Source organism: Vicugna pacos, chromosome 5 (genome assembly GCF_048564905.1).
Source record: "Vicugna pacos chromosome 5, VicPac4, whole genome shotgun sequence".
In the NCBI taxonomy this organism is placed as follows: domain Eukaryota; kingdom Metazoa; phylum Chordata; class Mammalia; order Artiodactyla; family Camelidae; genus Vicugna; species Vicugna pacos.
Window position 1 is genome coordinate 70,751,895 of NC_132991.1, and position 23,136 is coordinate 70,775,030.

Consider the following 23,136-nt stretch of genomic DNA (forward strand, 5'->3'; position numbering starts at 1 on the left):
ACATGTACAGAGTCATGTAGAAAACTAGGAAGTAAAACAGATTACAATTTGACTAATGAATATTCATTTTAATTCAGTTTATTTGGAAAATAAACTGGATGACTTTAGGCAAGTTAAATGAACTTAATCTTTAAGCTTATTTTTCTCATCTTTAAAACTTGTACTTTATAGGTTGCTACAAAAATAAATAAGATAGTTCAACGGCAGGCACATACTTGATGGCTGGTGCTAGCTTCCATTTAATTCCTCCTTAGCTGAGAGATTTAAGGTAGTTCCTGTTGCAATATTAAATTTTTATTTCTGGGGAGGAGGGTAATAGCTCAGTGATAGAGCATGTGCTTAGCATGCATGAGGTCTTGGGTTCAATCCTAGTACCTCCATTAAAAATAAAAAATACATATATAATATCTGGAAAATGAGATGAAACCTTTGGGAAGTTTTAAAATTATTTTCCTGATCCTAATTTTTAATGTTCAGGTCTTTTATTTTAAGTGCAAAATACTTCCATCTTTTTTGCCTGCCTGGTTAAGACCAAGTGAGATGTGTTTTTCATGTATCAAATATTACACAATATGTGTTAGCTGCAACTTCTCAGGAATTCCAAATCTTAGAATTTTATTGCTGAAAGGGATCTCAGAAATCATGTAATCAATCCAGATTGCTTAAATGATTGTCCAGGCTCACACAGATGGGTGATAGAAACTGGAATTACAGTTGTGACCAGATTAGTAATTCTCCATTCTTTCTCCCTTAAGTGTAGCTCATCTCAAATACTTATGAATATATCATATAGTTATTCTTTGGCTATAGTTAGGGCACAAAGGATTTTTTTTTTTTTTGCTAGCAAAACTTCTCACTGTGCTGCTTGCTACATAAAGGATAAAAGTTAAGACTAATGAACTGATGAACTAATGAACAGGTAAACAGCAAAGTGTAATATAAAAATGGAATACTATAGTCAATGAATGAGACAGGTGTAGGTATGTACTGGCAAGGTATTTCCCCAAGGTAATTAAGTGAGAAAAAGGTTTGAAACTATGGGTGCAGTAATGATGCCATCCATTTGTGTTAAAGGTATACTTAAGTAAACACCTACCTGTATATGCACAGAATTATCTCTGCAAGGATACAGAAGAAACCAGTGATAGTGATCGCCTCCGAGGTTAGACAAGTAGGTGGGCAGACTGGAATCTGCAGTTAAGTATTTGAATTTTTTTCTTTTTCTTGATATATATTCAAAATATTAAAAGTACATGTTTAGACTAATTACTGTCTTCTCACAAACATTAACAGTATTTGCCATGGTACATAATTACATTGGAATTCTTTTTATTCAGTGGTTTCAAACTTTTCACTTCGATGAATTATCAAAACAAGGGAAACAAAATCAATATGGCTTATTTTCTCTCTTTCCATCCTTTTGAACAGCAGCTATGTGAACATTTGGAAAGAACCTTAGTAATAAGGCTTTTCTTACCTATCTAGAGTTGCCAACACACATGGAAACTGAATCTAAGAAGTTGACCAAAAAAAAAAAAAAAAGGTAGGAAGCAGGAAAGCACATCTGAATGGAGTTGGACCTGTGCTGCTGTGCCTCCTTCCGGCAGTGCTCAAAAACAGATGTGATCAGGAGGAATTCACATAGGCTGGCAGTCACCCACCTATCTCTGGTGTTACCCTACAGTCTTGTTTCAAGCATACAGGCCACTGGTGTTTGTTTGGGTGTCTTACATACACCTAAGTTATATTCTGTTTTTTCAAGTTCCATTAAATGGGATACTAAAATGACCATCCTAAGTGACTGCCTGTCTCTACCGCCAAGAGCTGCTTGGCCTCTCTGCCTATAAAGAGCAACGTTAATTTGCAGAGAAGGTCTATCTACATGTAGATCTTATCCTCTAAAGCGTTTATCTCTTAAATGAAGTATAACAGAATAGCTCTTTTGAGAATTCTTTTGAGAAAGAATAATACCTTTTGTTTCATATTTTACTGCTGAAGTCAGTCTATTACACATTCCCATACTCACATGCTGGGACTGTTTTGTCTGTATTGTATCTCCAGTGCCTAGACCGTCCTTGCCCCTGGTAGGGCTTAGATATTACTGCATGAATAAAACCAGAAATAGATCACATTATACTCTAATCAAGTCTCTTGATGACAGCTAAAGGAATGCAGATACTGGGATGATTAGCACAGAAAAGGAAGAACTTACTTATTTTTGAGAGATTTTGTTCTTTAGGAAACCCACCAGAAGGAAATAATGCTAAATTTTGTGGAACAATTTAAAGGAGAGAAGAGATGTATTTTTACAGGAAAGGTTCAAAGTTGCTCGTATGAAAAAACACAGAGGTTACTGAAAACATACGCAAACCCAAACTGGCAAAATGGAAACGGCTTCCTTCCAAATAATGAGCTGAAGTTTTAACAAATCTAATAACATACATTACATCCAAACAGACTTCTGTGGATTAAATTTAATACAATTATACATTCATGCTGTGGCAGTAACAACTTTCACATTATTTGTATGACTACTTTTCTCAGTTGACTCTTTCATGACACAGATAAAAAGGCACAATCCAAAAGGATGCACTAACATTTATAATAGTTCTAAACAAATGTGGAGAAAGAACAAATTTTAAGTATTAAAATATTTGAATGACGATCAACCTGAATATATTTTCATTCAAGAAAATATTTCTACTTTTCAACAGTCTCATTTTGACGGACAGTTCCAGGTGTTTAGTGAATTATTCTTAATATCCATTTAACATACAACAATTACAATTAAGCATTCACAAGACTAGAGAGCTCCAAGGACTAGATTTTTAAATATCTCAGATTTTTAAATGAACTCTTTTGGCAAAAAGCCACAGTTTTTCCATTTTAGTTAATCCTGTAAAAATAAATGCCTTTTCTTCTCCTCTCATTAAAGCATTCAGTAACTTAGCTATTTTACATTAGATACACATAAATTTAACCAAGGATTATTAAACACATTGAAAAAAGCCACCCAATCAATCATGGTGCTTTAAGACAAGGTAATAAATAAAATGCTAGAATTAGGCTGACTTATTTCCTTGTTGGGAATTTGGTCTCAAAAGAAACAGCAGGTATTTAAACTGAAGCAATATAAAACTGTACTTCATCCTTTAAAAAAAAATTAAAAGATAACTATTCTGTAGTTCACAGAATTAAAGGATGTTATTTTTAAGCATTTGGTAAGTAAAATTCCTTTCTCATAAGTCTGAATATTTGGAATGTATTTATAGAGTCATTAAAATATAATTCTGGGAAGAAACCAAGAAATTAACATTTTAATTATTTTATAATTTTAGGCCCTCTGGGTTATTAAGATATTAAGATTCAGTCTTTTTTTTTTTTTCAGTCTGAAAGCAGCATGTTACTTCTCTGCTTAGTTATTTCATGACCTGAAAAAGCTAATTATTAATAAACAATTTTTTAAAATGACTGCTCACCTTTTACTGTAATCACACAAAGTTTCAATGTTGGTTGACATTCATTAGATCTTGGTTTTTCAAAATGTATTTATCTAGGTCAAGAAAAATGGGCAGAAGGAAACCTCACCCAAATTATGTAGCAGTGTTAAGCAAATTCAGTTTTTGAGCCAAAATTAAATCATTTGTGTCTTCAAACTTTCCCTTTTAATTTTTCTTATAGCAATACAATTTTGCATTTTGGCCAAAGAGAGCTGCTTTCATTTGGCAGACAAACTCATACTTCAGGAGAAACACTGACTTAGACCTACAGAATCTGTCTCCTTTTCAATACAGCACTATCAAATAGAGTATTATTAATATTTCACCTAAGTTGATTTCTTTTAAAAGGCTGATATGATGAAATGATTTTAAATCTGTACTGTATTTTTACCCAATATACATAATTATGTTCAATTTAAAACAATTTTCCAAAATAACTTTTTTTGCCAAAATTCAAGAAACTCCAAAATGTCTTATCCAAAAATTGTCAATTAAAAATTAAGCCATGGTGCTTAAGTGCAATTTTTTTTAAAGCCAACTTTACACTACTGCATGTTCTTAGATATTTAGAAACAAATACATTTTGACTTGCAAGAGAAGACTTGGTGGCACATTAAAGAATAACTCCATGAGTTTATAAACATAAGAGGCAGGGTAGAGTTATTGCAAAACGATGGAAAATATCAGTGTGCCTTCGCTTTGAAGAAAAATAGTGTTTCTACTCAAAAGTTTTGAGTGCCAAAACAGCTAATTACTGTTAGAGTATCACCAAAATTAGTTTTAAACATTACTCAGAAAATAAACTAGTTCCAACAATAACAATCTTAATCGCCTTTTATAAGGATTGTATCATAACTATAATTCTTAAGGATCTTGTATCTCCTCGTAGGATTATCACAAACCACCTTTTAGATTTCAAATGAACTAATTCTAACCCAGTCCAAATTAAAAACTATTCGCATTCACAAACAAGGAATACTATTGCACATTACACTCATATTTTAGGAATGTGTGCTTCCTTCCCCCAACCCCCCATCAAAAAAACCCTGTCAATGCATCTATGAATTACATCTCATCCGCATTTATAACACTCAAAAAGTGCTTCTGCTCCTCCACTGAACAAGTACATTAATAACACTGTAGTCTCAAAATACTTCATGAACCCTGAAGTGATTCTCTATGGAAGGAGCTTCGTTGGCAAAATGAATTTGGCTAGTCACCTGCATACCAAAATCTCCAAGTATCTGAACAAATTTCTTGTGCTCCTTTCCAATCCAAGATCTCATTGGGTCACGTACTTGATAAGGTGTTACATGGGTATGAACAATTATCCCTGTTTGTGCAAATTCTTTCAAGACTTCTGGATGAGTAACCCAAGTATTGCTTCCTCCAGAATGACCGCCATCCAGCCAGTACATTGTTTTTATGCTTTTGATAAAAGTATCTATGTTCTTCTCTTTCTTGGCTTCTTTCAATTCAAAAAGCAACTGATTCAAAACAACACAACCTTTACTGAATCCAATCAAAGTGAAAGAAGCACCGTTTAGTGATGGTGGATAAAAGCTCATCGCAGACTCATCAAATTTTTCACAGGTCCTCTCTTTTTCTCCCTGGCAACCATTAGTAGTATGAGAAGAACTGGATCTACAATTAGATGCTTTGGAGTCCTTATTCAAATCTTTCATATTCTTCTTTGATAGCAAGCTCTTCTGACTTAAGTTAAAAGCATTAACTAATAACATATAAAGGTGCTTAAAAGCTCCAAAGTCAGTACTGTGTTCTGGAGCACCAAACATATTGCTTTTTACAAAATTGTCATAGCAGCTGAATTTGTGCAAATGCATTCGGGAACACTTTATCACCCAAATATAACTATTGGGGAACCGATGGGCTAAAATGGTGGCAACATTTTCTAGACTCCAATTTTCCCACTGGTAATTCTCAGGATGACGAGTCATAATTTCATGGTAATTCTGAAAGGTAAGAAAGATGAAACAAACATTAAATACACATTTATATAAAATTATTTCCAAAAAATTAGTTTCCCATTTTTATTGGAGGAGGTTATAATGACCTATAGCTAATGTACTACACATGAAAACTATAAATCTATTACTTTCTGGTTATAAGATTTTAAACAAGTCACTTCTTCAGTTTATGCCTCAAATCCATCAAAAGACAGGGTTATAACATATAGCTAAACAGCATAGTAGAAATTTTAAAAAGAAAACTTAGAAAGATTATAAATATTTTAATAGATTTTATCTAGTATACATATGATCTTTATTATTCCTAACACATTAACTGAAAATTACAATTTGGTTTATTAGGCAGACTTTGACCAAAGCAGAATTTTAAATTATTTTCCTATTAAAGCTGCAATCCTGAACTCCTCCCTCTCTAGATTACTCCAGCAACCTGAATGCTATGTTTGATTTCAATTTTGGTATTAGAAAGCAGCAGTGAACATTACAGAAAAATCTTTCATACATCTGTGATTATATCCTTAAAAATAAATTCCTAGATGTGGAAAAAGTAGCTCAAAGAATATTTATAATTTAAGGTTGATTATATAGACTACAATACTATCTTCCAGAGAAGTATGTATAATTTTTTCTTTTATCTTTGTTAAATTTCACTGTCACAGGATAACTTACTCTAATTTGAATTTATTAAAAATTTAAATGAAGTTGAAATTTTATTCATATATTTATTAACCATCTGGATTTCTACTTGTGCCTGTTCATATCTTTCGACTTCTTAAATTCGGATCTTATTTATAAGTGTTCTACATATATTAATAACTTTTTGTTTAGGTTCTAGGGCCCGCATATAAATTTTGTTTTCCTTTTAATTTTTATTCATAATAGCTTTTTTTAAAAAAGGAAAATTCACTCAAATTTATTCATTTATTCTATAAAATTTACTGGATACCAACAGACTGGTCATGGATCAGGACAGACAAAACCCTGCCCACGTGGAGCACACATTCTAGTACAGAAATGCACAATAAACAACTGCATAAGTAAACAGAGCAGCACTGTCTGACAGAAATACAACATGAGCCACACATAAAATTTTCTAGCAGCAACATTAAGAAAAGTAAAAAGTTAACAGGTGAAATTATGTTTAATAATATATTTTTTGAGCCCAATATATCCAATATATTATCACTTCAACATGTAACCAATGTAAAAAATACTGAGACTATTACATTTCTTTTTCTTACTAAGTCTTTGAAATCCAGTGTATATTTTACACTTATAACACATTTCAGTTTGGGTGCTAAATTGTCATCGGAAATACTGATCTGAATTTAGATTTCATAAAATTTACAGTTGCAAAAGTAGATTCACATACCCTAGTTGTTCAAATACACTTAAAAGTTTTCCAGGAACCAGACTGAGTATCAGTTTTTAAATCTAAACTTGAATACAATTAAAAATTTAGTTCATTGATTAGACTAAGGCTATTACCCAAGGCCAATCTACAGAAAAGGTCAAAGGATGTGGGAAGAAAGGTTTTCTTTTGAGAGATTTTTCATCCAAGCTGGGAATGCAATGCACTTACTCTCCCTGTAGGGGTTACAGGGTAGGAGGCACGCTTCTCATCCCCAGTGAGGCAGGTGGCAAGAGAACCTCCTGGAGAGATTGAGAGGTGCTTACTCCACAGGTAGATGCTCGCTGATCTGCAGAAACTTAATGAGGCCTATCCCATATTGCCACTGAAGTACAGGCACAAAGGATGTTTAGAAAAACTTGACATGTGTCTCCAAGAGTTTGGAGATATTTATGATAAAGAGGTGACCTAGGTGGACTACTCTTACAGCAGAGCGAGGAGAGGTATATGGGATATAAGCTATAAGTTCCCTAAAAAATGTGTCAAGGGGCATCTTTGCTGAGCATAAAGTAGACATTCCATGTGAACAAGCTAGAAGGACTGTAACAGGAACTAGCCTAAGAAGGCTACCTGACACAGCACAGGAAGCCCCAGGCTACGTGACCAGATGTGAAATAATAGAATATGTGTGTGTGTGTGTGTGTATATACGTGTGTGTGTCTGCCCCTGGTTCCTGGCACAGAGCTCCTAAAACCCTGGAATTTCCTGGCTGATAGGGGCTGGTCACCAGAAAGACCAGGACATGATTAGAATTTCAGAACTTTCAACACCACTCCCCATTCTCCAGAGAGAAACTGGAAATGAAGTTAATGACTGATCATACTAATGCAATGAAGCCTCCATAAAAATCCCCAAAGTACAGGTTCAGACAGCTTGAAGTTGGTGAACATGTGCAAGTGCTAGGAGAGCAGCGTACTCAGAGAGGCATGGTAGCTCTGCACCTCTTCCCACATAGCCTGCCCTGTGCATCTCTTCCATCCAGATGTTCATCTGTATCTTTTATCCTATCCTTTCATAATAAATGGGTAAACAGTATGTAAAATGTTTCCCAAAGTTCTGTGAGCCATTCTAGCAAATTAACTAAACCCAAGGAGGGTACTGTGTGAATCTCAGTTTATAGCTGGTCAGTCAGCAGTACAGGTGATGACCTGGGACTTACAATGGGCATCCATTTGCCTGAGCTCCAGGTAGACAGTGTCAGAACTGAACTGAATTATAGGACAGATGGTGTTGTAGAGAATTACTTGGTGTGGGGGAAAAAACCCACACATCTGTTGTCAGAGTGTTCTGAGTGTGGTACGGTGTGAGTAGTAAAGGAGAGACACACAGGAGAACTTAGTCTTTTCCTACCCACCAGGACATACACTTGGGACATGATCATCTACATATCCCAGTGTTTAGGAAAGCAAAAGCTTTTAAAGGTTAAAACCGGAAATGACCCAAATGTTCACGAACTACTGAATGGGTAAGTAAACTGTATATCCATACATGGAAAACTACTTGGCATTGAAGAATGAACTCCTGATGAAGGCAACACTGAGAATGAATTTCAAAAGCATTAGACTAGGCCAAATAGCTAGACACAAGACTACATACTGTATGATTCCTAACTAATGAAAATCTAAAAGAGGCAAAACTATAGTGAAGGAAAACAGATCAGTGGTTGCCTATGGCTGAGAAAGGATACTGACGGAAGTAGGGCACAAGGGTGCTTTTTAGGGTGGTAGATATGTTGTATTACGTAATTGCTGTTATGGTTACATAATCGTACTTGTCAAAATTTATCAATTGTAAGTTTATGCTTTAAAAAAAAAGAGATAAGTATAATTCTATATCCTGAGGATTTAAAAAGCAAGGTAACTCAAAAAAATTCGGAAGTGTGTACTTAAAAAAATTCTGATCTCCCTCCAAAATCATTACTGATAAGAAAAACATAAAAGGGTACCTAAAGAAATGTGAGTTACTATGGCCTCAGCTTTCCTGTAATTCACATCACAAAAGGACAAGCACAGAATAAAACAGGACATACAGCAAAAGATGACTGCAAAAGGAACATCAAGAAAGTAAGGGTAATTAGGATTTAAAATTTCATGGACAACCAGATACAATTAACACCAAATAATAAATCTGTGTTAAGATGAGGCAAAGCTGCTAACAGTACCTTACAAAGTTCTGTTTGGTCCTCCCTATTCTGTTCAATATTTACCCAATTTTTTAAAAAAAATTACCCAAATTAAAAATAAAGACACAGAAAGAATGCTCACTTTACCTATATACGATACAAACCAAAATAAGGGTTCTAAAAGGAGCAACACAGTAAAAAGAGGAGCCACATCTAACAGGGCAATTTCATAAGGATAAACATTCGGCTCAAAAGAACCATGTGCAAAGACAAGGAAATCTGAGCCTAAAAGCATTTCATATAATAATTATAAAGCACTTAACACACTGTTCAAAGCAACTTACATATATTCATTCATTCAACAAGTTATCTACTGAGCACCTCCTTCGTGCCAGTCACTAAGCATCACAGATGTAACAGTGAAGAGAACAGACAAGAAGCTGTCATCGTACTAGTGGAAGACAGACAAAAACCGAAATGAGTAACTAATACAGTAAATGAAATGAATTAAAATAAAGAAGTTGACAGGGATCCTGTGCACATGTATGACTATTAAATAGAATGGTCAGAAAAGGCCTCATTGTTAAGGCAATTTTTGAGCAAAGACTTGAAATAGGTGAAGTAATGAATCCTTACAGATATCTGCAGGAAAATTGTTCCAGGCGGTATGTGCAAGGCTTTTGAGGTCAAGCGTCCCTACCATGAACAATATGAAGCTGGTGCGGCTGGAGCAGAGTAAAACAGAAAAGGGAGACGGTCAGAAAAGGAACAGGGTGGGAAAAGGAAAAGATACTGAAGTGCCTTGTAGGCCATCAAGAGGACTCTTGGCTTTTGTGTGGGGTGACTTAGGAGCTACTGGAGAGTTTTGAACAGAGGTGTGGTATGATTTGACTTAGATTTTTAAATGATTATTCTGATCACTTCTAGATACATTTAGAAGGTAAAGCCACTTTATTTGCTATAGTGTATTAAGAGAAGACAAAAGGGTAACTTCAACATTTCTAACTTCAACTAAATAGGAAGAGCTTCCTTTACCTAAGGAAAAGCAAGTTTAGGGGTAATGATCCAGAGAGTTTAGGTTTGAGATATCTATAAAATGTCCAAAAGGAAATATCGCATATGCAATTGGTAAGCCTAAAATTCCAGGAATATGTCTAGGATAGAACACAAATGTTGAAGGTTGTCACAGTATCAGGTAGTATGTAAAGGCAAAGACTGAAAGAGATCATGAAGGGAGTAAAGGTAGTCAGAGGAAAAATCCAAGGACAGTACACCCCAATAATTAAAAAGGTCATCAGAAAGATAAAAAGGAATGTAACTCATTGGGTATTCACATTTTTAATCCTCACTGATATCGTATACATTGTTATTCCCATTTTGTAGTTGAGGCAGCTACAATACAGAGAGATTTAACAACTGGCTAGAGACTTCATAGCTTAAAAAGTGCAGAATCAGGGTTTAAACTAGGCAATCTGGCCTCAGAGCCTCTGATGCATTATCCTCTACTTCTTCTCTAAAAGACCTGGGTTTTTAGAGCACGTCATACTCTGCATAAATCAACAGTATATCACTGTCCAAAAAGCTAATGGAATCTCAGGCTAAAGAAACAGATGATGTCAAAAGGAAAGGAGGTATTACTCCAACTCTATATTTAGCACTTTTTAGACTTCATCTGAAGACTTTTGTTACATTCTGACTGGCACACTTTAAAAACACTTAGTAGGTGTTCAGTGAAGGTTAGTTATCATTAGTATCATCATCATCATTACAGATGCACATAGTAGCTGTTCCATAAAACTCGAGAAATTGCTGCCAGCAATGTCATGCTGTTTTCTCAAACTGGGCAAAAGGGTATCACTGGAGTAAATTAAAGTTTTTTTCTTAAATCTAAATATTAGTTTTTTCACATTTTTTTTATTAGCAGTATACTAGACCAGTCAATCATTTGGAGGGGAAGAGAAAAAACTACATATACCTTCACTGTCATGTGACTTGGGACACAAAGTTTGTAAATCTACTATTTTAGAGCATTAATTTCAAAAACAATAAACTAATATTGTTTCCCATATCTCGCCATATTCTATCTTTACTTGTCTACACCCAAGCACTACCCAAGAGAACTTTCTGCCACAATGGAAATGTTCTGTGAAAGTGCTCTGTATTTGCACTGTCCAAATCTTGGCACATACAAACCTTAGGTGTTACTGAGCCCTGGAAATGCAGCTAGTGCGACTGAAGAACAGGATTTTTAATTTTACTTAATTTTAATTAATTTAAATAGCCACATCTAGCTAACAGCTACCTTATTAGACAACGTAGTTCTAGATTAAGATCTAGATTAAGACCCAGCTTTCCAGGACAACATATCCTCGGATATTTGCTTGCAGACACAAAATCAGTAACAGATAAAATCACACACAGAAACAAAAGTACAGAATTTAGGTGAACATCAAAATATTGACATGCTTGGTAATTACTGTCCTTTTTCTTCCACCCATTCTCCCTTTCTTAGGGTTACTGAGAGTGTCACACCCTTGTACTAATTTTTCTGTTTACTTGTTTGCTTTTTACTAACTGCCTGCGTTTTTTTGAATACTGCATACTAAGTTAATTTAAAAATCATCTCTCAGTCTCCTGCCCCCCCCTCCTCTGAGAAACCAAGTTATAAAGTAAATATTCATATATCTTAAGTTCCACTCCCTCGTAGCCTGGACTGACAGGGGTCTCTTCTGAGGTCATGGCCCTCCAAGGACACCTTCCCTCTGGGGCTCTATGAGGAGGGGGTCAGGGGCGTGGAAGGGGCGGTTTCAGATTTCGTGAAGCCACCACGGTTAGCGCATGAGTGGGTGTGTTCAGGCGAGCCAAGGAACCGAGCACCAGCTATGAGGGAAGAATCTAGAGAATTTACATATGCACAAGAGGAAGGAACAGGTGCCCAGGCAGGCCGCAGGTTACCTGCACATCCCCGGGAAAATAGAGAACGTGATGCTGGGGCGGCGGTTGCGGCTCCTCCTTCGCCGGGTCCCCAGAGAGGTCCCGCCGTTCCGGTCCCTCCCCGGCAGCCGCTGCCGCCGCCGCCAGCAGGAGCAACTCGTTGCAGCGCTGCGGGTCGGCTCCCGGCACCGTGGACAGCTGCAGGCACTGCTGCCGGCGCCCCTCGGCCGCGGCGGAGCAGAGCGCACCGCTGCTGCTGCTGCTGCTGCTGCTGCTGCTGCTGCCGCCCAGGTTCATGGTTCCGGCCTGAGAGCGGGACGCCGCGATTCCGATTCCGAGCTGGGGCAGCAGGAGAAGCAGCTGCGGCGACCGCAGGAACCTGAACCCCCACATGGGTCGCCGCTGCCAGAGCGGTTCGAGGGGTGGGGGAGGTCCTGAGGGAGGAACTTCGGCCGGGCGCCCAACGGTCGGCGGGAGCGGCCCAGGAGGAAGCCGGCCCCGGGGGCAACGGCGGCGTCAGAGGCCGACGTCCCCGCGCAGCGTGCGTAAAGGAAGGGGTGTGCGCGAAATCCGACTCTGGTTCCCGGAGGGACGGGAGGGGGCGTGGCCCGAGGGAGGACGTTTGTGATTGGTGGGCTCTGCCGCGGCCGGGAGGTTCGAACGGAAGTCTGGGAAAGAGCCTGAGGCGGTGCAAAACCCGAGGGAATGAACCCAGGACCCCGAGCGAGAAGGGCTGCTGTTGTGACAGGCGCCGCATCAGGGGCTGACTGAAGGTCGCTGTCCCATAATACGATCAAGTTTTTAGTATACCATGCTGCCGCTTCGGTAGGCCCAACTTTCTGGTGAGGTTTTTCTAGTCCTTCGAGCCTTAAAAAGGACACAGCCCCAGTGACAGGATAATTATGTCCCATTAGAGAATTCTGTGGAAAGGCTTCTACATGCCCTGGATGAAGGGAATCTCCTTCTTCTCATACCCTCGACTTTTGTAAATACAGAAAGATTTCTAGGTTCATGGCAATTTATTTGGATAGGAAGTCTCAGCATATCAGATTGGTAGCTGGGCACACGGACTAGAACAAGAAAAATGCGGGCAAGGCGTTAATTGTTACACGTTTACTGTCGTTGGTGCTTGCAGCCAATGGGATTTGCTATTTTAGAGTTTTCAAAAACCAGTTTGAACAGTAGGAAAGTCATAGGTCTCCAACAACCATCTGTGGCCAGTTGTGTATAAGTTTAGGCTAAACGTATGCTAAAAACGGGAAAGGGAAGGGGAGTCCAGTATTTTGAACTTAAGTGCTTTTGAGGCAAGGCACTGTAAAGAAACTTGTGGGAGATAATGTTGATGAAAATTTAAAATATTACAACCAACACTTACTGAGGCATACTCTAGGTCAGGAGTTGAACTAGGCACTTTATATATGTTCTGAGTCTATATATGTGTGTGCTTAAAGCACATATACTGTTTTCTTTACTACACATGTCAAATATTAGTAAGTAGCCTTGAAGTAAGAACACAAATGAGCAAATAAAATGTAATTTTCTTATACACACTTACTTATATGCACTTAGTAACTTCATAGAGGTGTAATATGCTAGCCTACTCTGGGCTAAATTATTGAGTTCCATCTGACATTGTAATAGTGTAACCAATCAAAATTATTATTACTAAGTATATCGACTGCTTTCTAAAAATAACTGGTTAAAAATACAGAGGCTAATTATATAATAATAAATATGTAACCATGTTTTGGAAAACAGTCTTCATTCTATTTTGTGAATAACATACATGTTATTACTGTCTCTTGTTAGGAAGCGGATTACTGAAATGTAATCCCAAAGCCCAAACTGGTACATGTATTCCAAATGCAGCTTTTGATTTTTGTGACCTTTTAATTGAATCTGTCACTGTTGAAGGGAATGGGGAGGTCTTGTGTTTTAAAAAGAAAATTAATGTAGTAATCATTAAATACTCCAAACTTGTTTTAGTAGCTGTAAGACAATTGACATTTTTGAGAAATACAAATAAATATATAAAGGACAAATTAAAGAAACACACTGAAGTAAGCACAAGGTTTTTTTCCCCACAGTCAAGGATTTACAGAACCCTCGAGGAGCCACTTCCAGAGGAAGTAATTGCTCTCAATTCATCAGGTGAGGTATATCTTTAATGGTAATTCATTAACATTGTAATTCCTTCTCATAGGTCCCATTGATATTACTGTAATATCTGTTTTCTTTCTCCAACCCCTCTTTCTTTTTCCAGAAAGACCAATTTTGTAAATCACTACTGTTCACAGAAAGCCCAGCAGTTTCTCTTTTTATTCTGTCTGAGAGCTAGGCTTTTCTTCCTCACAAGAGGTTTTACATGTACAAAATTACTGTAACCTATTGTTTGAGTTTACCTCCTCCTTTATAATAGAGATCTTCATAAGGATTTTATTATGCTTACAGTGCCCAAAAGGCTACAGCTTACCTCTAGACTCTTTTTGTTTAGTTGTTTAATTTGCATTCTTTTTTTATTGAAGTTTAGTCAGTTTACAATGCTGTGTCAATTTCTGGTGTACAGCATAATGTTTCAGTCACCCATATACATACATATATTCATTTTCATCTTCCTTTTCATTATAGGTTACCACAAGATATTGAATATAGCTCCATGTGCTATACAATATAAATGTGTTGTTCATCTATTTTATATATAGTAGTTAGTATTTGCAAATTTCAGGCTCCCAATTTATCCCTTCCTACTCCCTTTATTCCTTAATAACCGTAAGTTTGTTCTCTATGTGAGTCTGTTTCTGTTTTGCAAATAAGATCATTTGTATTTTTTTTTTTTTTAGATTCCACATATAAGTGATATCATATGGTATTTTTCTTTCTCTTTCTGGCTTACTCCACTTAGAATGATGATCTCCAGTTCCATCTATGTTGCTGCAAATGGTATTATTCTTTTTATGGCTGAGTAGTATTCCATTATATAAACACACATACCACTTCTTATTTATCCATTCATCGGTGTATGGATATTTAGTGCTGCTGTGAACATTGGGGCTGCATGTGTCTTTTTGAATTATAGTTTTCTCCATATATATGCCCAGGAGTGAGATTACTAGATCATATGGTAATCTATTTTTAATTTTTTAAAGAACCCTTCATACTGTCCTCTGTAGTGGCTGCACCAATTTATATACCCACTAATGGTATAGGAGGGTTCCTTTTTCTCCACACCCTCTCCAGCATTTATTATTTGTAGACTTTTTAATGATGCCATTCTGATTGTTGTGAGGTGATACCTCATTGTAGTTTTAATTTGCATTTCTCTAATAATTAGTGATGTTGAACATCTTTTCATGTGCCTGTTGGCCATCTGGATGTCTTCATTGGAGATGTCTGTTTAGGTCTTCTGCCCATTTTTTGATTGGGTTGCTTGTTTTTTTGATACTAAGCTGTATGAGCTGTTTGTATATTTTGGAAATTAGTCCCTTGTCAGTTGCATCATTTGCAAATATTTTCTCCCAGTCTGTAGGTTATCTTTTCATTTTGCTGATGGCATACTTAGCTGAGAAAAAGCTTTTAAGTTTAATTAGATCCCAATTATTTATTTTTGCTTTTATTTCCACTACTATCAGAGCTGGTTTGAAAAAAGCATTGCTGCGATTTATCTCAAAGAGTGTTCTGCCTGTTTTCCTCTAGGAGTTTTACAGTATCCAGTCTTACATTTAGGTCTTTTGTCCATTTTGAGTTTATTTTTCTATGTGGTATTATGTTAGGGAATGTTCTAATTTCATTCTTTTACAAGTAGCTATCCAGTTTTTCTAGCACCACTTATTGAAGAGATGATCTTTTCTCCATTGTATATTCTTCCCTTATTTGTCATAGATTAATTGACCATAAGTATGTGGGTTTACTTCTGGCTTTTCTATCTTATTCCATTGATCAATGTGTCTGTTTTTGTGACAGTACAATACTGTTTTGATTACTGTAGCTTTGTAGTATAAACTGAAGTCAGGGAGCATGATTCTCCCAGCTGCATTCTTCTTTATCAAGATTGTTTTGGCTATTCAGGGTCTTTTGTGTTTCCATACAAATTTTGACATTTTTGTTCCATTTCTGTGAAAAATGTCATTGGTAATTTGATAGGGATTACACTGAATCTATGTATTGCCTTGGGTAGTATGGCCATTTTAACAATATCAATTCTTTCAATCCAACAACATGGTATATCTTTCCATTTATATTTGTGTAATCTTCAAGTTCTTTCATCAGTGTCCTATAGTTTTTGGAATACAAGTCCTTTGCCTACTTAGGCAGGTTTATTTCTAGGTATTTTATTCTTTTTGGTATGATGGTATGGGATTATATTCTAAATTTCTTTTTCTGGTATTTCATTGTTAGTATATAGAAATGCAACTGATTTCTATATATTAATTTTGTATTGTGCAACATTACCAAATTCATTGATGAGCTCTAATAGTTTTCTGGACTCTTCTTTTGGGTTTTCCATGTATAGTATCATGTCATCCACAGTGACAGTTTTACTTCTTCTTTTCAAATTTGGATTATTTTTATTTCTTTTTCTTTTCTGATTGCTATGGCTAGGACTTCCAAAACTATGTTGAATAAAAGTGGTGAGAGTGAGCATCCTTGTCTTGTTCCTGATCTTAGAGGAAATGCTTTCAGCTTTTCACCATTAAGTATGATGTTATCTGTGGGTTTGTCATACATGGCCTTTGTTATGTTGAGATCTGTTCCCTCTATGCCCACTTTCTGGAGGGTTTTTTATCATAAATGGATGTTGAATTTTATCAAAAGCTTTTTTGTATCTGTTGAGATGATTGTATGGTTTTTATTCTTTAATTTGTTAATATGGTATATGACATTTGATGATTTGGGGATATTGAAAAATTCTTGCACCCTTGGGATAAATCCCACTTGATCATGGTGTATGATCCTTCTAATGCATTGTTAGAGTTGATTTGCGAGTATTTTATTGAGGATTTTTGCATCTATCTATATTCATAAGTGATATGGGCCTTTAATTTTGTGTGTGTGTGTGATATCATTGCCCAGTATCAGGGTGATGGTGGCCTCACAGAATGTGTTCGGAAGTGTTCTTTCTTCTGTAATTTTTTGGTATAGTTTCAGAAGGTTAGATGTTAACTCTTCTCTAAATGTTTGGTAGAATTCATCTGTGAAGCTATCTGGTCCTGGACTTTTGCTTGTTGGGAGTACTTAAATTATTGGTTCAATTTCAGTACTGGTAATTGGTCTATTCATATTTCCTATTTCTTCTTGGTTCAGTATTGGCAAATTGTACCTTCCTAAGGAATTGTCCATTTCTTCTAAGTTGTCCTTTTTGTTAGTGCTTAGTTGCTCATAGTATCCTTTTATTATCCCTTGTATTTCTATGGTGTTGGTTGTAACGTCCCCTTTCTCATTTCTGATTTTATTAATTTATTAACCAAATTAATAAAATTAATGTTTCTTAATGAATCTGACTAAAAGTTTATTGATTTTGTTTATCTTTTCAAAGAATCAGCTTTTAGTTTCGTTGATTTTTCCTTTTTTTTTTTTAGTCTCTATTACTATTAGTTTCTATTATTTATTTCTGCTCTAATCTTTATGATTCATTTCCTTCTACTAACTTCAGGTTTTGTTTGCTCTTCTTTCTCTAGTTGCTTTAGGTATAAGACTAGGTTGTTCATTTCAGATTCTTCTTGTTTCCTGGAGTAAGCTTATGTCACTATAAACTTCCCTCTTACAGCTGCTTTTGCTGTGTCCCAGAGGTTTTGGATCACAGCATTTTCATTTTCATTTGTCTCTAAGTATTTTTTAATATCCTCTTCGATTTCTTCAGTGATCCATTGATTGTTTAGTAGCACATTTTTTAGCCTCCATGTGTTTGCAGTTTTTGTGGTTTTTTTCTTGTAGTTGATTTCTAATCTCATAGCATTGTGGTCAGAAAAGATGCCAGATATGATTTCAATTTTCTTAAATTTACTGAGGTTTGCTTTGTGGACTAGTGTGTGATCTATTCTGGAGAATGTTCCATGTGCACTTGAGAAGAATGTATATTCTGCTGCTTTCTGATGGAATGCTCTATAAATATCAATTAAGTCCATCTGGTCTGTTGCATCATTTAAGGCCTATATTTTCTTTGATTTTCTGTCTGGATGATCTGTCCATTGATGTAAGTGGGGTGTTAAATTCCCACAGTATTATTGTGTTATTGTCAATTTTTCCTTTTATGTCTGTTAACAGTTGCCTTATATATTGAGGTGCCCCTATATTGGGTGCATGTATGTATGTATTTATAATTGTTATGTCTTCTTCTTGGATTGACCCCTTGAGTGTTATGTAGTGTCCTTCTTTGTCTCTTGTAACAATCTTTATTTTAAAGTCTATTTTGTCTGATGTATGTATTGCTACTCCAGCTTTCTTTTGGTTTCCATTTGCCCTGGAATATCTTTTTCCATCCCCTCACTTTCAGCCTGTATGTGTCTCTAGCTCTGAAGTGGGTCTCTTGTAAACAGTATATATACAGGTTTTGTTTTTGTATCCATTCAGCCAGTTTATGTTTTTTTGGTTGGAGTGTTTAATCCATTTACATTTAAGATAATTATCAATACATAAATTCTTATTGCCATTTTGTTAATTGTTTTGGATTTGTTTTTGTAGGTCTTTTTTTCTCCTTCTTTTTGTTCTCTTCTCTTGTGGTTTGATGACTATAGCATTACATTTGGATTCCTCTTTCTTTTTTGTGTGTATATCATTAGAGATTTTTGATTTACAGGTACCATGACTTTTTGGTATAGAAGTCTGTATATATAAATATACACATGATTGTTTTAGTTGCTGATCTCTCAATTTCAAATGCATTTTAGATACCCTGCTTTAATATCCCCCTCCCCTTACAATTACTGTTTTTGATATATTTTACTTCTAATTGTTTTGTGTATCCTTTAACTGCTTAGAGTGGATACAGATGATTTTACTACTTTTGTCTTTCAACTTCCCTATTAGTTTGTATGTGGATGATTTCCTACCTTTACTGTATGTTTGCCTTTACCAGTGAGCTTTTCCATTTTGTAATTTTCTTGTTTCTAGTTATAGCCTTTTCTTTTCTACCTAGAAAAGTTCTTTTAACATTTTGTTGTAAAGTTGTTTGGTGTTGCTGAATTCTTTTAGCTTTTGCTTATCTGTGAAGCTTTTTGTTTATCCATCAAATCTGAATGAGAGCCTTACTGGGTAGAGTATTCTTGGTTGTGGGTTTTTCCCTTTCATCACTTTAAATATATCATGCCACTCCTTTCTGGCCTGTAGAGTTTCTGCTGAAAAATCAACTGATAATCTTATGGGAGTTCCCTTGTATATTATTTACTGCTTTTCTCTTGCTGATTAAATATTTCCTCCTTATCTTTAATTTTGTCAGTTTGATTATTATTGACTTGGTGTGTTCCTCTTTGGGTTAATCCTGAATGGGACTCTGCACTTCCTGAACTTGGATGAGTATTTCCTTTCCCATGTTAGGGAAATTTTCAGTTATTATCTCTTCAAATATTTTCTCAGGTTCTTTCTCTCTCCCTTCTCTTTCTGGGACCCCTATAATGTGAATATTAGTGCACTTCATGTTGTCCCAGAAGTCTCTTAAACTATCTTCATTTCTTTTCATTCTTTTTTTTTTTTGTCTGTTCTGCTGTAGTGATTTCCACTACTCTGTCTTCTAGTTCACTGATCTGTTCTTCTGCCTTATTTAGTCTATTCTTGGTTCCTTCTAGTGTATTATACATTTCAGCAATTATATTCTTCAACTTTGGGTATTCTTTATATTTTCTAACTCTTTGCCAAAAACTTTGCCCTGTGCATATATTCTTCTCCCAGTCTCTCTGATCATCTTCACAATCATTAGTCTAAACTCTTTCTTTGGTAAATTGCCTGTTTCCTCATCACTTATTTCTTCTTCCAGGATTTTATCTTGTGCCTTTGCCTGGAACATATTCCTCTGCTGCCTCATTTTGTCTAAATTTCTATTTGTATTTTTATGTAGGTTAGTAACATTTCTCGACCTTGGAGAAGTGACCCTCTATATAAGACTTCCTATGCATCCCAACAGTGCACTCCCTTCTTGTCACCCAAGGGCCAGGATCCAGCTGGTCCCAGGGTAGAGTCTGGCCTGTGTTTGCAGATTCCTTCCAAAGGCTTTGGGATTGTTGTTTTCTTATTTCTGGTGTCTGCCCCCTGGTGGGTGAGGCTGGACTAGAGGCTTGTGCAGGTTTCCTGGCAGGAGAGGTTGGTGCCTGGCCACTGCTGGGTGTAGCTGAGTCCTGGCCCTCTGGTGAGCAGGGCTGGGGCCAAGTGGTGTGTCTATAGGTGGTTGTGAGCTCAGGAAGTCTGCTGATGGATGGGGCTGTGTGTTCACCCAGTATGTTGTTTGGCCTAAGACTTCACAGCACTTAAGCCTACGTGCTGTTCGATGGGGCCAGGTCTTGGCACCAATGACCCAAGCAAGATGTCAGCTTCCAGGAAAGCTCATGTAGATGAACACTCCCTGATAGTCTGCCAGCAGCTTTTATGTCCCCTGGGTGAGCCACAGCTGCCCCCTACCTCCTCAGGAGACCTTCCAAAACCAACAGGCAGTACTGGCCAAGATTCCCACGAAATCACTACCTCTGCCCTTGGTCCCAGCACACACAAGATTCCGTATGAGGGAAAACATGTAGATTTTTTTACAAAGTGTTTGAACTTAAGTGAATATCAGTTTGAAACAAATAAATATAATTCAACGTGTATGAACCCTATGATAACCACAAATCAAAACCTACAGTAGATACACAAAAGCTAGAGAGAAAGAAACACAAGCATACTGCTAGAGAAAGTCATCAAATCACAAAAGAAGAAACTAAGGGAAGAAAAAAACAGAGAAGAACTGTAAAAGCAATCAGAAAACGAGTAACAAAATGGCAATAAGTACATGCCTAGTAATAAACACTTTATAATACCATATGACATGCTATTCCACATTAGGAATAATATTCCACATTATGAAATGGAAAATAAATGTACTCTTAAATTGTATGAAATGCTAGAAGATATTCAATTTCCTTTGTCATTCAATGCTATCTAACAGAAGTTATTGTTTTTTGACACCTCTTCTACCTTGGCCATGGTAAGAAGACATCAGTTGCAGGTTACCTCTTCCATAGTTGACCTTGGGGAAGCAAAGGGAGAAAGAAGTTTCTGCAGGGTGGAACAAGCAGAAAAGGATGGGAGATAAGTCCAGACAGATTTGAGGGATAATAATGAGACAGATTAAGGGAAGATATATTAGAAACGATTAAAGTGCTATGAAAATAAAAAAAATAAAATAAGAAAATAATAACTTTAAATGTCAATGGACTAAATGCTCCAATCAGAAGACAAAGGGTGTCTGCTTGCATTAAAAAAAAAAAAGAAAGAAAACAAGACCCATCTAGGTGCTGCTTACAAGAGACTCACTTCAGAGCTAGAGGCACACACAGACTGAAAGTGAAAGGTTGTCAAAGATATTTCATGCAAATGGAAACAACAAGTAGTAATATTTGTATCAGACGAAGTATACATTGAAATAAAATCTATAACAAAAGACAAAGAAAGGCATTGTATAATGATAAGGAATCAATACAAGAGGAGGATATAACATTTGTTGATATATATGCACCTAATATAGGAGCATCTAAATACATAAAGCAAATATTAACAGACATAAAGGGAGAAATTGACAACAATATAATAATAGTGGGAGACTTTAACACCCAAAATAATATAGTCAAAATAATCTTTTATAAAATGATCAAAGTTGGAGGACTCTCAATCCCCCCATTTCAAAACTCACTACAAGCTATAGTAATAAAGACAGTGTTGTACTGGTATAAGGATAGGTATATAGGCCAGTGGAATAGAATTGAGGGTGCACATATAAATCTTAAATTTATTGTCAATTGATTTTCAAGAAAGGTGCCAAGATAATTCAGTGGAGAAGTCTTTTCAACAAGTGGTGCCTCGGCAACTGAATAGCCACATGCAAAAGGATTAAGTCTGACCTTTTCTTTACAGCATACATAAAAATTAACTCAAAATGGATCATACACCTAAATATGTGAGCTAAAAGTATAAAACAGTTAGAAGGAAAATAGGAGTAAATCTTTATGACCTTGCATTATCCAAAGCCTTATTGGATGTAACATCAAAAGCATGAGTCAAAAGACAAAATAGACAAATTGGAATTCACCTAAAAACAAAACAAAACAAACAAAAAACTTTCGACTATTCAAAGGACACCAATAGTAAGTGAAAAAACAACCAGCAGAATGGGAGAAAATATTTGGAAATCACATATCTGATAAGAGACTTTGTATCCATTTTACCCAAAATATGTAAAGGGTTCTTACCATTCAACAATAAAAAGATAAACAACCCAATTTTTTAAATGGGCAAAGGACCTGAGTAGATAATTTGCAGCAGATTACTAATGGATAATAAGGAGATGAAATATACTCAACATCATTAGCCACTAGGGAAATGCAGATCAAAATTATAGGAGATACCACTTCACACCAACTAGGATGACTATAATAAAAAAATACGGAAAATAACTCGTATGGGGCGTGATATAGACAAATTATAATCCTCATTCATTGCTGGTAGAAATTATGCAGCTGCTTTAGAAAATAATTTAACAGTTTTTTAAAATGTTAAACATAGATTTGGCGTATGACCCAGAAATTCCACTCCTAGGTATGTACTCAAGAGATATAAAAATATATATCCACATGGTAACTTGTTTGCAAATGTCAGTAGCATTATTCATAATAGCCCAAAAGTGGAAACATCCAAGTGTCCATTAACTGATGAATCAATGAATTAATGTGGTTGTATCTATACAATGAAATATTCAGTAATGAAAAGAAATTAAGTACTGATAAATGCTGCATCATGGATTAAACTTGGAAACATTATGTTAAGTGGTAAATAAATGCTGAAGTCACAAAAGACCAAATATTGTATAAGTCCATTTATACGAGATGTCTGGAAATAGCACGCCTATAGAGACAAAAGTAGATTAGGGCTGGGGAGGAGGGGGACTAATTAAAAACTAGTCACTAAGTCCAGCCCACACTCAAGGGAAGGAGATTAGGCTCTACT

General features: G+C 36.1%; 1 protein-coding gene across 1 annotated transcript; it reads right to left on the reverse strand.

The window, feature by feature from the left end:
* Window positions 1-1,312: 1,312 nt before the first annotated feature.
* C5H2orf69 (chromosome 5 C2orf69 homolog) lies at window positions 1,313-12,486 on the reverse strand. Its single transcript, XM_006205162.4, has 2 exons — window positions 11,977-12,486; window positions 1,313-5,473 (listed from the first exon to the last, which is right to left on the reverse strand). Exons 1-2 carry the CDS (start codon window positions 12,346-12,348, stop codon window positions 4,646-4,648), a joined length of 1,200 nt encoding a protein of 399 aa, XP_006205224.1. The 5' UTR covers window positions 12,349-12,486; the 3' UTR covers window positions 1,313-4,645.
* Between the last annotated feature and the right edge of the window lie 10,650 nt (window positions 12,487-23,136).